The following is a 16,133-nucleotide window of genomic DNA, read 5'->3' as shown; positions in this document are numbered from 1 at the left end:
TCTGTTAATTGACACCTCACTAACGAAATCACTTACAAGTACTTCCATATTTTTTATCTTTTTTTTTCTTAAGGACCGGACTATTTGATACGTGGTGTGACGCGTCGTCATGGTAACATCTACAGAACCTCCCTCTTGCTCTGCTGCTGCTGGTGTGTGAGGAAAGTGGTAAAACAGAAATCCTTAAGTCATTGTTACACAAGAAGCTTGTAACAATGACAATCATGGTGATCTCCTGGTTTTTGGAAAATCTAAAATAAAATAAATATGTATATAGAATAAAAAGAGAAGAAGAATTAGACGAACTATGGACACATACTTACATGTATTGCACATAACCATTATTGAACTGCTAAATATTGCACATGACTGGTAAACAGTTATTTTTTGTTTTGTTTTATAAGGTTCATATTTTGTTATGGAGTTTGACATCTCAGGGGAAAAAGCTGAGTCTATTTGTGCAAGCCTTGTGCAGTCTGAACAGGTGGTGGTTGGGATGGTAGGACTCCTTGATGATTTGTTTGGCTCTCCTCGTGTAGCGAGAACTGGCAATGTCCTCTAGGCTGGGCAGGGGGGAGCTGGTGATCTTCTGGGTCAAGTTGATCATCTTCTGTAGAACTTTCCTGTCTGCGGCCGAGCATCCTGAATACCAGGCTGTGATGCAGTACGTCAGGATGCTCTCTATGGTGGCTCTGTAGAAACTCACCAGCAGCTTCTTCTCCAGGTTGTTGCTCCTGAGTATTCTCAATCACTAACCTGTAGTGGCCACTCGCCACACAGCTGTTCGCGGTTGGCTGTGACACAGAGGTAGAGTGGTTTCCCTATGATTAAAACATTGAAGGTTTGATTCCTGCCTTTTCTGTTCATGTGTCAAAGCGTACTTGGGTTAGACTCTAAACCTCTTGATGCTCCTGGTGGTCTTGCTAGCGTCTTGCATCAGTTGTGAAGGGGACTTGTGTCTATAAATATACATAAATTGTCATAATTCAGTGTATTTCAGTTCAGCAGTGTTCACAGTGTGAATGTGCATCTATGTGACGCCCACACAAGGCTCTGTTGTGCAGTCGATAACGATGTAAAGAGAAAAAACAAAAACTACTGGAGATAAAGAATAAATTGATTTTGTTGTAGAAGCATCTTAAATTCATAGAGTCAATGCTAACACAACAACACACCTCTTGTAAACATGGAAAATAGATTTAATTAAGATCAAACAAAATAAAAGTTACAAACCTACATGCTGGCCACTAAAAGCAACACAAGAAAAACAAATTGAAAGAAATGGCACCTCTCCCCTAAAACAAAGGTGATAGTTTCACTCTCTTGAAATAAGTCCACGAGTCCAGCCTGGTGTCACCACCATTGGACTGCAGACTGGAGCTGCAATTCTGGTCCAACTCTTCTTTTATTTGATCCCCTCTCATCAATACAACCACTGGCACCTGGTAAGGGGCGTGTCCAACCTGAGAGGTAACAATCCATAACAAACCCCTTCACATTGTAGCAGTGTTTACACTAGAGCTAGAGCGTACATCCACCTCAGTTTAGATAAACCAGTTCAGGTTTACTTTGAATCAAGAGGAAACATTTTTAGTAACACCTTTAAAATGTAAACTAACTGGATCCAGGCTAGTTTACCAATTATTTACTAGTTTACTTGTTACAAAGTCGTATCAGTGTTTAATTGCATAAAATTAATAAACTTAACAGAGATAAAAACTGAACTGAAAAAAGTTATTTTGTATTTAAGATATAAATCTAGTGATCCAGAGTTTTGGTTCTTTGGCTGGTCCAGAGACAGAACCAGGATCCAACGCCTGACTATGTTTTTCCCCTGACCCCCACATAGATATATGGTATCCAGAAGTGTTCTGTATGATCAATGATTACCTCAATTCTTGATTGGTCCATCCCAAACTCACATCTGTTCATCAAATGTAGATCAAAGAAGAAAGTGATGATCTAGAAAAGAATCTGTTATTCTCCAGATCCTGGAACTGCTGAACATCTGAATCCAACTAATATATGGGGTCAAATTAGGATCAGCTTAAAGTGAATAAAAAAAACAGAAACTTAGAAAAGAGTTTTGAACTTGAAATTACACATTTTAAAGCTGAAAGAAACAGAAATCTGGAAATAATAATTGTAATTTTAAAACTTGCTTAAAAAGAAAATTGACACATAAACCTGTTATCAAAAAATGTTTTGTATTTTCAACATTTTTTTCATTCTCTCCCTCTTTGGTCTCAATTCTCAGTTTTTAGGTTCAATCAAATTTTCACTGCCAGACGGATCCTATTTTTGCATGATGGGCGGGTTTTGAGCTAATTGGCTATCGGGACACACATTTCCATGATTCCCAAGGATGTTATGGTAATGTGAGGACTTTACTGCTCTGGAACGATGTCTGTTCATGTGCCTCCCCCAACCCCCAAGCCCACTCTGATGTAACAAACTTTTGTAGAGCATCATCACTTAAGTGGGAAAATGTGTAGTGAGGAGTCTCCTCTGTCAGATGGGGAATCATGTGCTGGTAGCCAGTGAGCTCAAAGCCCCACCCCCATGTAAGCTAAGCAGCAAAAACTTGAAAATGGAAGATAAAACACAAACTGAAAAATCAAAAGAGGGAGAAACTGGGAAAAAAGTTGAAATTACATAGATATTTTTATTATTTGGTAACATTCTTTGGTTTAAAAATGTATTTTTATATTTTGCAAATGTTTTAAATATTTCTTTCAACTTTACAATTTCTTTTTTTCATTTTAAATTTTATTTTAAATTTTTCCATAATTCCTTCAAGTTTACAATGAGTACTTTTGAGTTTAAAACTGTATTCAAAAATAAAAATTTTCATTCATTTTAAGATGGTCCTAATTTTATGGAGAGAAATTAGACTCAGTCGGATTTGTGCGTGCGTAATTCTTGATTTGTGCGTAAATTAGGATTTGTGAATGCATATTCTTGCTTTGTGCGTGTGTAAATTAGGATTTGTGCATAAATTTGGATTTGTGCGTGATTTGTTACTCACATAATACGTTTCGTGTATAAGTTAAAAAAATATAAAATGAAAAAAATACAAAATGCCATTTACGTATGCACAAATTAAGATTACAACAGTTTGAAACTACTTACACACACACATCTTTAAAAAACACGCACGAATCCCTTGTTACGCACACACGAAGCCAAAGTTACGCACGGATCTACCGTGAGACTGTTTTCACGTCTCACAAATTCGTCCATAAGTGCTGCATTTAAATACCAGTGGAATGCTCGGTCATTAGAATCAGCCTTCCCTTCTAAGCGTATTTCCTTCAGTGGGTGTAGCAGGGCTTAAAAAAACTTTAAAGGAAAATAAAAATTATTATCTGAGAATATGACGTTCACTTTTAAACGCTAATATATATATTAAAAGTATATTATTCTCAGAGACACCGAATTGATACAAAATGCGTAACAGGAACGACCAGTAGGGGGCACTGTTTTTTTCTTCCGGAAAAATCAAAGGCAGTCAGACTGAGAGAGTCACGGGAAGAATGGCGGCCCATCTCGGTGGTCAGCGCCCCGAAGTAAGTAGCCTCTATGTTCAACACTAACATCTACTGTCTTCATGTATTGATTGAGTCGTTGTCTGGATACGTTTAGAAGGGAAGGCTGATAGGAAAATTCTAATGACCGAGCATTCCACTGGTATTTAAACGCAGCACTTACGGACGAATTTGTGAGACGTGAAAACAGTCTCACGGTAGATCCGTGCGTAACTTTGGCTTCGTGTGTGCGTAACAAGGGATTTGTGCGTGTTTTTTAAAGATGTGTGTGTGTAAGTAGTTTCAAGCTGTTGTAATCTTAATATGTGCATACGTAAATTGCATTTTGTATTTTTTTCATTTTATATTTTTTTAACTTATACACAAAACGTATTATGTGAGTAACAAATCACGCACAAATCCAAATTTATGCACAAATCCTAATTTACGCACGCACAAAGCAAGAATATGCATGCACAAATCCTAATTTACGCACAAATCAAGAATTACGCACGCACAAATCCGATTGAGTCTAATTTCTCTCCATATAATTTCCCCCCATAGTGACGTTTCAGATCCAAATTAGAATGAGAAGAGGAAGTGCAGTTCTCCATCAGTCCACTGGGGGAGCTGCAGCACAATAACTGTCCACTTGATGCTGAGAGAGACAGTGGAGCTGATCTCAGATCAGTTCCTGCTGCAGCTCTGACACTCATCTCCACTTCCTCTGATTCCTCCATCACTCTGCTCTCCACCTCCCAGGAACACCGTCCAGTCACAACATCTCTGCAGACCAGCTGCTGCTGCTGCTCCTCTCTGCTCCTCCAGGAGGAACATCAGACTCTTTAGTCCCACCTACAGAGAGAAAGCAGAGAGACAGAGATGAAGGAGTGTCTCCTGATGCTGGTCTGTCAGTCAGTGATGCAGCACAGCAGCAGAAAGAGCAGCAGGAGCTTCAGTCCTGTTCAGAGCAGCAGCTTCCTGTCATCTTCACCTGTTGGAGCTTCTGCTGCTCTGATTAGCTGACTGTTGTCCTGAAGCCTGTCATCATTCTCCTCAGAGCTTCACTGAGAAGCTGCAGCTTCACAGGAAACTCTGCATCTTTGCTCTCAGACTAACTTTAGGACCAAACATCTGGAAGCAGCTGGACTGACTCCAACCCTCTACTGACCTCAGAGTCTGCAGTTTGGAGTTTGGACTCTCCACCAGATCCTGGAGCTGGTCAACATCTAAATCCTGAAGGTAGTTGTTCCTCAGGTCCAGTTCTGTCAGGTGGAACGGGTTGAACTTCAGAGCTGAGACCAGAGCAGCACAGCTGATCTTTGACAAACTGCAGTTCCTGAACCTGAATCCAGAACAGAGAGTTGAGTTTAAAGACAAAGTTCATGTTTTTCATCCTTCACTTCTTCTAAAGAGTTCAGAGCTGAAGAAGATCAGAAAGTTTAGAAAAAGTCCAAAGATGTGAAGCAACAGCAGCAGATCAGAAGAGTCCAGCAGAAGCAGAGAAGAAGAACATTCAGGAACATTCAGGACAACATGCAGCTGCTTCAGGAAAGAAGTCCAGATGTGTGAAAGTCAAACATCAGCCTGTGGCTGCATCCAAACCAACTGATGTTTCTGCAGCAACAGCAGAAAAAGTCCACTTCCTCTTTCTGCTCAGCTCTTCTCCAAACAGCACTGAATCATGGGAGAATTTCAGCAGCACGATGCTGGAAAGTCTTCCTCCCAGTTTTCAGGAGATGATCTTCCAGTCCTTCTCTGCTGCAGCCCTTCAAGCAGAGACTTTCAGCTCCAACAGATCAAAGCAGAGAGAAGAAGGAAGTGATGAGGAAGAGTCAGCAGCAAATGTTGGACATTGATCCCTGATCAAGCATGACTTCAGCTCTGAATGAAGAGTCAGAAGCTGCTGGGAGCTTTGATGGATGATGTGATGATGTTTGTGGATGAAAAGGTGAGGATGTTTGTGGAGGATGTGTCTGTCAGAGCAGCATCCAGCTGCAGCAGGACTCTGTCACTGTCTGCTCACAAACATCAGCCGCTGGACTCTCAGCTGCATCTGCTGAAACACAGCAGCAGGACTCAGAGTGCATGTGAGCGTGCACGGCTGCTTCCTTTACACGCTTTAATGGAGTTTGTTGGAGCAAAGACACAAAGAAGAGCTGATGGCTGCAAGCAGAACATTGTGGAGCACAAATGTCAGCAGGCCGATTTGAAACAAGCAGCTGCAGGAAGAAAAGAGTTTGAGTTTTAAAACGTCAGTTTATTCAAGGATCACAGACAAGAAAAAACACCAATCACTCACATAAAAAAGAAGCAAAGCATATTTCACCATTTGACACACGATATAGAACATTGTCAAAGCACCAGATCTTTTTAAAACAAGACAAACGGTTCGACAGTCTAAAAAAAGAAAAATCTAATTTTAGCCTGGAACGGACATTGCAGCGCCAGACACGAACTGCATCAGCCAGAGGTTCGCCCGCTATTTTGCGCTTCCTGCTGACGTGAATCGCAAGTTTTGCTTCACCAACAATAAAATTAAGCAGTTGCCACTTTTCCTTGTCTTTTTTCTTGTACCCAGACCCATAGATAAAACAACGAACGGAAAACTTCACATTAAAAAGAGCAAATACAGACGTTAAAAGAGTGAAGAGACCTGAAAGCCTCTTACACTCACTAAAAACATGAAAAATGGTTTCCCTTACACCACAAAATGGGCAGCAGTCAGAAACAGTGGGGTTGAGAACAGAGATAAAAGAGTTCGAAGCAATAGCACCATGTAAGATCCTCCATTGGAGGTCTCCAGTTCTCTTCCGTATGGGAGCCTTGTAAAGGACTCTCCAATGTGGTCCGTCCTCGCCTCCACTCAGTTTGCCAGTCCACGCACTAGGAAGGCGGTTCTGCAACTTAGTTTTGTTCAAGACCTTCACACAGTTAACATACAATGTTCTTCTGTCCGCGCAGGGAAGAGTCAGGTTGTTGGGATTGCAGGGACGAAGCAGCTGTCCGGTAAGTCCACCCAGATCAGGGCTCAGCCACACCTCTGGAAAAAGTTCATCGTGGATGAGAGCAGTAGTCCCATTGCAGTAAGCAGCCAGGAGTCCCCCCACCCCAGCACCCAGCCTGTCCCTCCAGCGATCCAGGAGACGACGTGCCATTCTGGCGGACCGGAGACCCAGCGAGGAACACAAAGAGGAGACGTCCGACAGATCGGGTCCCGCTGCAGTCACCAGCTGCTCCAGAGTCAAAACTCCAGACCTTCGAAGGGTCAACTGAAGTCCAGGGGTGGTGTCGTCGCATATGTCCAACCATGCCCCAAAGATCAAGGGCTCTTTTAAGAGCCAACAAAGAGAGGGAGAGTTTTTTCGTTTGACAACATTAAAAAGGTGCCAGGACTTAAAAACACCCTGATAAAAAGGAGGCACCCCACGTACATCTAAAAATTTGGTGTCCATTAAAAACAGAGCATCATCCAGCCCCAAACCATTCACACGCCTCAAAATGCAGCTAGCCAGCTCCCTCCACATTAAGTCCGTCGGCCCAGTCAAAAAACGTTGCAGGAACTGGATCCTGAAGGTGGCTGTTCTGCTGGCCAGATGTACTAGGCCCTGTCCCCCCTCCTCCCGGGGAAGAAATAACACTCCCTGTGGCACCCAGTGTAGACTGTCCCAGAAGAAATTGACAAGTTTGGACTGAATCTGAGACAGTAACCCGGAAGGGGGGTCCAAACACATCAGCCTGTGCCAAAGCAGGGAAGCAACAAGGTTATTAATAACCAATACTCTCCCCCTAAAAGACATCTGGGGAAGCAGCCATCGCCATTTGTTCAACTTCCCCTCCAGTTTATGGACAACATCCACCCAGTTCTTTTTTTCCGTGACAGGACCACCAAGAAAAACCCCCAGGTACTTCAAACCATCCGTCCTCCATATCACATTGGATGGGAGAGTCGGGAGAGCGTCCTGCCACTTTCCCACAGCAAGGGCCTCAGTCTTGTGCCAGTTAACCCTAGCAGATGACAACTTAGAAAATGCATGTATTGCATCTACCAACACATTCACGTCTGCCTGATTTTGAACAAAAACAATCACATCATCAGCATAAGCTGATAAAACAATGTTCCCCCGGAAACCAGGCAAACACAGACCCTCAATACTTGCACGGATCTTATGGAGGAGGGGCTCCAGGGAGAGAGCGTAGAGCATGCCAGACAGAGCACAGCCCTGCCGTATGCCCCGACCCACCCTAAAAGGAGCACACAGACTGCCGTTCACCTTCAGCACACTCTCAGCCTCGGCGTAAAATACTCTGATTTTGGCAATGAAACCAGCGCAGAATCCAAACTTCTCCATAACTTTCCAAAGGAAGCTGTGTTCAACGCGGTCAAAAGCCTTTTCCTGGTCCAGAGAAATCAGACCTGTTCGTTCGCCCAAAAGCTCAGAGACCTCCAAAACATCTCGAATTAAAAAGACATTGTCGACCATGAGTCTACCTCGGACACAGTAGGTCTGGTCCCGGTGGATGATCTGCTCCATAGCATCCCTCAGCCTATTGGAGAAGGTCCTGGATAAAATTTTGTAGTCCACGCACAGCAGAGAAACGGGTCGCCAGTTCTTAATTTCTTGAAGGTTCCCTTTCTTTGGCAAGAGAGCAACAACAGCTCTGCGACAGGACGTCGGTAGAGCACCAGAGAACAAACAGTCATTGAAAACCTCCAAGATGTCAGGAGCAAGGATGTCCCAGAAAGCTTTGTAAAACTCCACAGTGAGGCCATCAATCCCAGGGGCCTTCCGGCCCTTCATGCTCTGAAGGGCAGCAGACAGTTCAGGAAGCTGGAGAGGCCGGTCCAACTGAGAGTTCATCTCCTCGGCGACATGAGGCAGTCCACTGCAGAACTCATCCAACAGGCCGTCATCATCATCACACTCACTGGCGTAGAGCGAGGAATAAAAGTCCACAGCCCTCTGTCTGATCTGGTCAGGTCCAAGCAACTCCTCTCCGGTGTCGGACAGCAAGGAGTGCATCACCTTCATCTGTCCATGCTTCTTCTCCAGACCAAAAAAGAAGCTAGAGGGAGCATCCATTTCAGAAACATCCTGAAACCGAGACCGAACCAAGGCCCCCTGAACTTTAGAGTCCAGCAGGCGCTCCAAAGTCAACCGTTTTGCTTTTAGGAGCTCAATATGCCCCTGATTTTGAGTGGACTCACTCAAAGACTCCAAGCCCACAATATCAGTCTCCAAGTCTCCAATAAATCGACAGTAATCACGCGTAACGTTGAGAGTGTACTGCTGGCACAAAAGCTTAATTTCAATCTTACCACGGTCCCACCATTGCCCAAGAGAACTAAAATCATGTTTCTTTTGTCGGAACTGAGTCCAAAAGAAACTTAAAATATCTTTAAAACCAGCATCAAACGTTAAAACTGAATTAAAATGCCAATATGCACTTTTAGGCGTAAAATCCTTCACATAAAAGACACAAACCACAAGAGAATGGTCAGTAAAAGCAGCAGGAAAGATATTACAGGACTTAAAAACATTAAAATGGTGCTTAAAACAATAAAAACGATCAAGACGGGCGAGTGTCAACCGGCTCTCATACATGCGGGACCAAGTGTATTGCCGGCAGTCTGCATGCATCCTTCTCCATACGTCCACCAGGCTATGAGAGCAGACCAGCTGCCCCAAAGCGCGCTGTGAGGCCGGATGAGGCTCTGTGTGGTTGCGATCCAAAAGCTCATTTTCAGTACAATTAAAATCCCCCCCCAAGAATAAAAAATCCTCCGAACTACAGCTATCCAGTTTTACACTGAGTCGTGCAAAAAAACTCTTCCTCTCAGCACCAACAGTCGGAGCATAAACATTTACTAAAAGCACAGCAAAACGCTCAAACACCGCTCTGACCAGTAAAACCCTTCCTGCAACCAAATGTTCCACCTCCGTAGAAATTGGAGTAAACCTCCTGGAGAACAAAAAACCCACCCCTCCACTAGCTGAGGTGAGATGGCTCAGAAGAACCTCACCATCCCACTCTCTGTTCCAGTTCACCTCTAGACTGGGATCACTGTGGGTCTCCTGAAGAAATAAAACATCCAGGTGTTTGGCCCTCATGGTCTCAAAGAGCAGGGCTCTTTTCAAGGGTTCTCTGGCACCATTAACATTCAAGCTGCCCACTTTAAAGGAATCCATCAAATAAAAGGGGGGGAAAAAACAGGAAATAAAATAAATTAAAGCCGCAAGCGGCGTTGTATGGCCCGCAGACGCAACCCGCCTTCCACGCCCAACTCTACGCACTACCGCGGCCCTCTCCGCCCTCACCGCCCACAAATTAAAAGCTAATCAAGGCTGGATTTGCTCATAATGCTAACTATGCTAACTATGCTAATGTGCCTAAATGAGCTAGCATTGCGATTAGCATCATCAACTGACTTAAAAAAACACATTTCCTAAAATGCTAATTATGCTAACTATGCTAGCTATGCTAATGTGGCTAAAAGTGCTAGCATAGCGATCAGCATCATCAACTGACTCAGAAAAACACATTACCTAAAATGCTAATTATGCTAACTATGCTAACTATGCTAATGTGGCTAAAAGTGCTAGCATAGCAATCAGCATCTTCAACTGACTCAGAAAAACACATTACCTAAAATGCTAATTATGCTAACTATGCTAGCTATGCTAACATAGCTAAAAGTGCTAGCATAGCGATCAGCATCATCAACTGACTCAAAAAAACACATTTCCTAAAATGCTAATTATGCTAACTATGCTAGCTATGCTAATGTGGCTAAAATTGCTAGCATAGCGATCAGCATCATCAACTGACTCAGAAAAACACATTCCTCCATTGGTGAGAGTTATATGTCATAAATTGCTGAAAAGCCCACTTTTTCCAAAATGGCGGCTTTTCTGTTGATTTTATCTCCATAGCAACCATTTTATGTTTTGGTCCCCTCGGGAGGACGAACAGATTGACGTCAGTTTCGGACAAATCGGTAAAAGTAAACTTTTTGTCGTCCTTAGCAACAGTGGTTTTATGCTAACCACGCCCACATTCCTTATATGTCCATATCCAGTGTTTTTCAATGTATTCAGTTTCAGGCATTAATGCATGCATTCAATTTTCACTGTATTGTATTGAAATGCATGGGAGTTATAACAGTGCGCCACTTTGCTAGCTTGCCACGCGCACGCCGTTCAAAATCTACAACTTCTAATTCCAACATTTTTTACACAGTAGCTTGCCATTGATGCCCAAAAAGTTTTGAGACGATCGAAGAAAATTCCAACGACAAGTTTACGTTTGAATCTGGTGGTTAATGTGTTTTTTATAGAAAATTCAAGATGGCCGCCTTTTCCCGAGGTCAAGGGTCGACGAAACTCCAAAGGTGATTGTAGACTTACGCTAGGGACATGCGAGTCAAATTTCGTGAAAATCGCTCGAAAAAAAGTTCATTTTTCCATATTGTGTAAAAACGCGAAAAACTCAAAATGGCAGATTTTGGCACAAAATGGCCGCCAAACCGTAGGTCGTGTCGCCATCACGTAATGATTTCAAAACTTTGTTTGGATATACCCGACAAAGTTATCTGGGTTTCGTTAGCCGATTCCTAAAAATAAAATCCGAAAAATGTTTTTTTTGCCGAGTCAGCACTTTTTTTTGCGACGGTTTTTTGTTTACCACGGCCACATTCCTTTATCGATTTTGTCGTATCTGACATCGTTTTGTTCAGTGTGGGCCAGGGAATCGTATATTTCATTTTCACGACATTCCGATAAAATATGTGCGTGCTAGCTTAAATGGCGACGGTTCCGAATTCGCCACGCGCACGCGTTTCAAATTCTACAACTTCTAATTCCAACATTTTGTCCACAGTAGCTTGCCATTGATGCCCGAGAAGTTTCAAAAAGCTCGGAAAAAATCCCTAAGACGAGTTTTCGTTTGTATCCGTTACTAAAAGTGCTTTTTTATGAAAATTCAAGATGGCCGCCCCTTGCCAAGGTCAAAGGTCAACGAAACTTCTTTGGTTATTGTAGAATCCTGCTAGTGGCATGTGTGTCCGATTTCGTGAAAATCGCTTGAACAAAAGTGTTGTTTTACCATATTGTCAAAAAACACAAAAATCGCCATTTCTCAGAGTTCGCCACAAAATGGCTGCCAAGCCGTAGGTCGTGTGGCCATCCCATAATGATTTCAAAACTTCTTGGGGATATCTCCAACACGCGTGTTTTGGTTTCGTAACTGTATTCCGAAATATTTTTTTTTGGCCCCATAAGCGATTTTCGGCCCATTCATTTTTTTTACGGGAACGCTCGCTGTGATGTCATCGACTTCGGGGGGGTGACGTTCTCTTTGTCAAAAATTCATTTTCAATTTATCCCAGATGTGTGCCAATTTTGGTGAGTTTTCGGGTATGTGGCGGGGGTCAAATTTGAGCTCAACGGATCCGTAAGAAAGAAGAAACGTAATAAAAAAAATAATAATTAAAGCCGCAAGCGGCGTTGTATGGCCCGCAGACGCAACCCGCATTCCACGCCCAATTCTACGCAACGCCGCGGCTTTCTCCGCCCTTCACCGCCCTCACCGCCCACAAATTAAAAGATAGTCAAGGCTGGATTTGTTAATATTGCTAACTATGCTAACTATGCTAATGTGACTAAAAGTCCTAGCATAGCGATTACCATAATCAACTCTCTCAGAAAAACACATTACCTAAAATGCTAACTATGCTAACTATGCTAGCTATGCTAATGTGGCTAAAAATGCTAGCATTGCGATCAGCATCATCAACTGACTCAGAAAAACACATTACCTAAAATGCTAATTATGCTAACTATGCTAGCTATGCTAATGTAGCTAAAAGTGCTAGCATAGCGATCGGCATCATCAACTGACTCAGAAAAACACATTACCTAAAATGCTAATTATGCTAACTATGCTAGCTATGCTAATGTAGCTAAAAGTGCTAGCATAGCGATCGGCATCATCAACTGACTCAGAAAAACACATTCCTCCATAGGTGAGAGCTATATGCCATAAGTTGATAAAAAAAACCCACTTTTTTCAAAATGGCGGCTTTTTTGTTTATTTTATCTCCATAGCAACCATTTTATGTTTTGTTCCCCTTGAGAAGACGAACAGATTGACGTCAGTTTCGGACATATCGGTAAAAGTAAACTTTTTGTCGTCCTTAGCAACAGTGGTTTTATGCTAACCACGCCCACATTCCTTTTATGTCCATTTCCAGTCTTTTTCAATGTATTCAGTTTCAGGCATGGATGCATGCATTCAATTTTCACTGTATTGTATTGAAATGCATGGGAGTTATAACAGTGCGCCACTTTGCTAGCTTGCCACACGCACGCCGTTCAAAATCTACAACTTCTAATTCCAACATTTTTTCCACAGTAGCCTGCCATTGATGCCCAAAAAGTTTCGAGACAATCGATGAAAATTCCAACGACAAGTTTACGTTTGAATCTGGTGGTAAAGGTGTTTTTTATATAAAATTCAAGATGGCCGCCTTTTCCCGAGGTCAAAGGTCGACGAAACTCCAAAGGTGATTGTAGACTTACGCTAGGGACATGCGAGTCAAATATCGTCAAAATCGCTCGAAAAAAAGTTCATTTTTCCATATTGTGTAAAATCGCGAAAAACTCAAAATGGCAGATTTTGGCACAAAATGGCCGCCAAACCGTAGGTCGTGTCGCCATCACGTAATGATTTCAAAACTTTCTTTGGATATACCCGACAAAGTTATCTGGGTTTCGTTAGCCGATTCTTAAAAAAAAAATCCGATTTCTTTTTTTTTTTGCCGAGTCAGCACTTTTTTTTGCGATCGTTTTTTGTTTACCACGGCCACATTCCTTTATCGATTTTGTCGTATGCGATATCGTTTTGTTCAGTGTGGGCCAGGGTATCGCATATTTCAGTTTCAGGCTATTCCGATAAAATATGTGCGAGCTAGCTAAAATGGCGACGGTTGCGAATTCGCCACGCGCACGCGTTTCAAATTCTACAACTTCTAATTCCAACATTTTGTCCACAGTAGCTTGCCATTGATGCCCGAGAAGTTTCAAAAAGATTGATAAAAATCCCTAGGACGAGTTTTCGTTTGTATCCGTTACTAAAGGTGCTTTTTTATGAAAATTCAAGATGGCCGCCCCTTGCCAAGGTCAAAGGTCAACAAAACTTCTTTCGTAGTTGTAGAATCGTGTTTGTGGCATGTGTGTGCAATTTCGTGAAAATCGCTTGAACAAAAGTGTCGTTTTCCCATATTGTGAAAAAACACGAAAATCGCCATTTCTCTGAGTTCGCCACAAAATGGCCGCCAAGCCGTAGGTCGTGTGGCCATCCCATAATGATTTCAGAACTTCTTTGGGATATCTCCAACACACGTGTTTTGGTTTCGTTGCTCTAATTTGAAATATTTTTTTTTGGCCCCATAAGCGATTTTCGGCCCATTCATTTTTTTTACGGGAACGCTCGCTGTGATGTCATCGACTTCGGGGGGGTGACGTTCTCTTTGCCGAAAATTCATTTTCAATTTATCCCAGATGTGTGCCAATTTTGGTGAGTTTTCGGGTATGTGGCGGGCGTCAAAATTAAGCTCAAAGACGCCGTTAGTGTGCAAGAAGAATAATAATTAAAGCCGCAAGCGGCGTTGTATGGCCCGCAGACGCAACCCGCCTCCACGCCCAACTCTACGCACCACCGCTGACCTCACCGCCCTCACAGCCCGCAAATTAAAAGCTAGTCAAGGCTGGATTTGCTAATTATGCTAACAATGCTAACTATGCTAGTGTGGCTAAAAGTGCTAGCATTGCGATCAGCATCATCAACTAACTCAGAAAAACACATTATTTAAAATGCTAATTATGCTAACTATGCTAGCTACGCTAATGTGGCTTAAAGTGCTAGCATTGCAATCAGCATCATCAATGGACTCATATAAATACATTACCTAAAATGCTAATTATGCTAACTATGCTAGTTATGCTAATGTGGCTAAAAGTGCTAGCATAGCGATCAGCATCATCAACTGACTCAGAAAAACACATTACCTAAAATGCTAATTATGCTAACTATGCTAGTTATGCTAACATAGCTAAAAGTGCTAGCATAGCGATCAGCGTCATCAACTGACTCACAAAAACATATTACCTAAAATGCTAATTATGCTAACAATGCTAGCTATGCTAATGTGGCTAAAAGTGCTAGCATAGCGATCAGCATCATTAACTGACTCAGAAAAACACATTACCTAAAATGCTAAATATGCTAACTATGCTAGTTATGCTAACATAGCTAAAAGTGCTAGCATAGCGATCAACATCATCAACTGACTCAGAAAAACACATTACGTAAAATGCTAATTTTGCTAACTATGCTAGCTATGCTAACATAGCTAAAAGTGCTAGCATAGCGATCCGCATCATCAACTGACTCAGAAAATCACATTCCTCCATTGGTAAGAGTTATATGTCATAAGTTGCTAAAAAACCCACTTTTTCCAAAATGGCGGCTTTTCTGTTGATTTTATCTCCATAGCAACCATTTTATGTTTTTGTCCCCTCGGGAGGACGAACAGATTGACGTCAGTTTCGGACAAATCGGTAGAAGTAAACTTTTTGTCGTCCTTAGCAACAGTGGTTTTATGCTAACCACGCCCACATTCCTTATATGTCCATATCCAGTGTTTTTCAATGTATTCAGTTTCAGGCATGAATGCATGCATTCAATTTTCACTGTATTGTATTGAAATGCATGGGAGTTATAACACTGCGCCACTTTGCTAGCTCGCCACGCGCACGCCGTTCAAAATCTACAACTTCTAATTCCAACATTTTTTCAACAGTAGCTTGCCATTGATGGCCAAAAAGTTTCGCAACGATCGATAAAAATTCCAACGACAAGTTTACGTTTGAATCCAATGGCAAAGGAGTTTTTTATAGAAAATTCAAGATGGCCGCCTTTTCCCGAGGTCAAAAGTCGACGAAACTCCAGAGGTAATTGTAGACTTATGGTATGGACATGCGAGTCAAATTTCGTGAAAATCGCTCGAAAAAAAGTTCATTTTTCCATATTGTGTAAAAACGCGAAAAACGCAAAATGGCAGATTTTGGCACAAAATGGCCGCCAAACCGTAGGTCGTGTCGCCATCACGTAATGATTTTAAAACTTTGTTTGGATATACCCGACAAAGTTATCTGGCTTTCGCTAGCTGATTCTTAAAAAAAAAATCCGAAATTTTTTTTTTTTAGCCGAGTCAGCACTTTTTTTTGCGATCGTTTTTTGCTTACCACGGCCACATTCCTTTATCGATTTTGTCGTATCTGACATCGTTTTGTTCAGTGTGGGCCAGGGAATCGTATATTTCATTTTCACGACATTCCGATAAAATATGTGCAAGCTAGCTAAAATGGCGACAGTTGCGAATTCGCCACGCGCACGCGTTTCAAAATCTACAACTTCTAATTCCAACATTTTGTCCACAATTGATTGCCATTGATGCACAAGAAGTTTCAAAAAGATCGATGAAAATTCCTAGGACGAGTTTTCGTTTGAATACCTTACTAAAGGTGCTTTTTTTTGAAAATT

General features: G+C 42.1%; 1 protein-coding gene across 1 annotated transcript in view; it reads right to left on the bottom strand.

Moving 5' to 3' along the window:
* Positions 1 to 1,178: 1,178 nt before the first annotated feature.
* The window catches only part of LOC110014466 (NACHT, LRR and PYD domains-containing protein 3-like), a 63,306-nt gene continuing 48,351 nt past the window's right edge, over positions 1,179 to 16,133 (bottom strand). Inside the window, exons 10-11 of the mRNA XM_078939543.1 lie at positions 4,699 to 4,872; positions 1,179 to 4,382 (exon numbers count right to left, since the gene is read on the bottom strand). Of these exons, the coding sequence (XP_078795669.1) occupies positions 4,373 to 4,382; positions 4,699 to 4,872 (184 nt within the window). The 3' untranslated portion in view covers positions 1,179 to 4,372. The remainder of the gene's footprint in view (positions 4,383 to 4,698; positions 4,873 to 16,133) is intronic.

This window comes from Oryzias latipes, chromosome 2, assembly GCF_053564925.1.
Source record: "Oryzias latipes strain Hd-rR chromosome 2, Olatipes_Hd-rR_3.1".
In the NCBI taxonomy this organism is placed as follows: domain Eukaryota; kingdom Metazoa; phylum Chordata; class Actinopteri; order Beloniformes; family Adrianichthyidae; genus Oryzias; species Oryzias latipes.
Note: the sequence above shows the minus strand (reverse complement) of the source record. Positions and strands in the feature narration are given on the sequence as shown.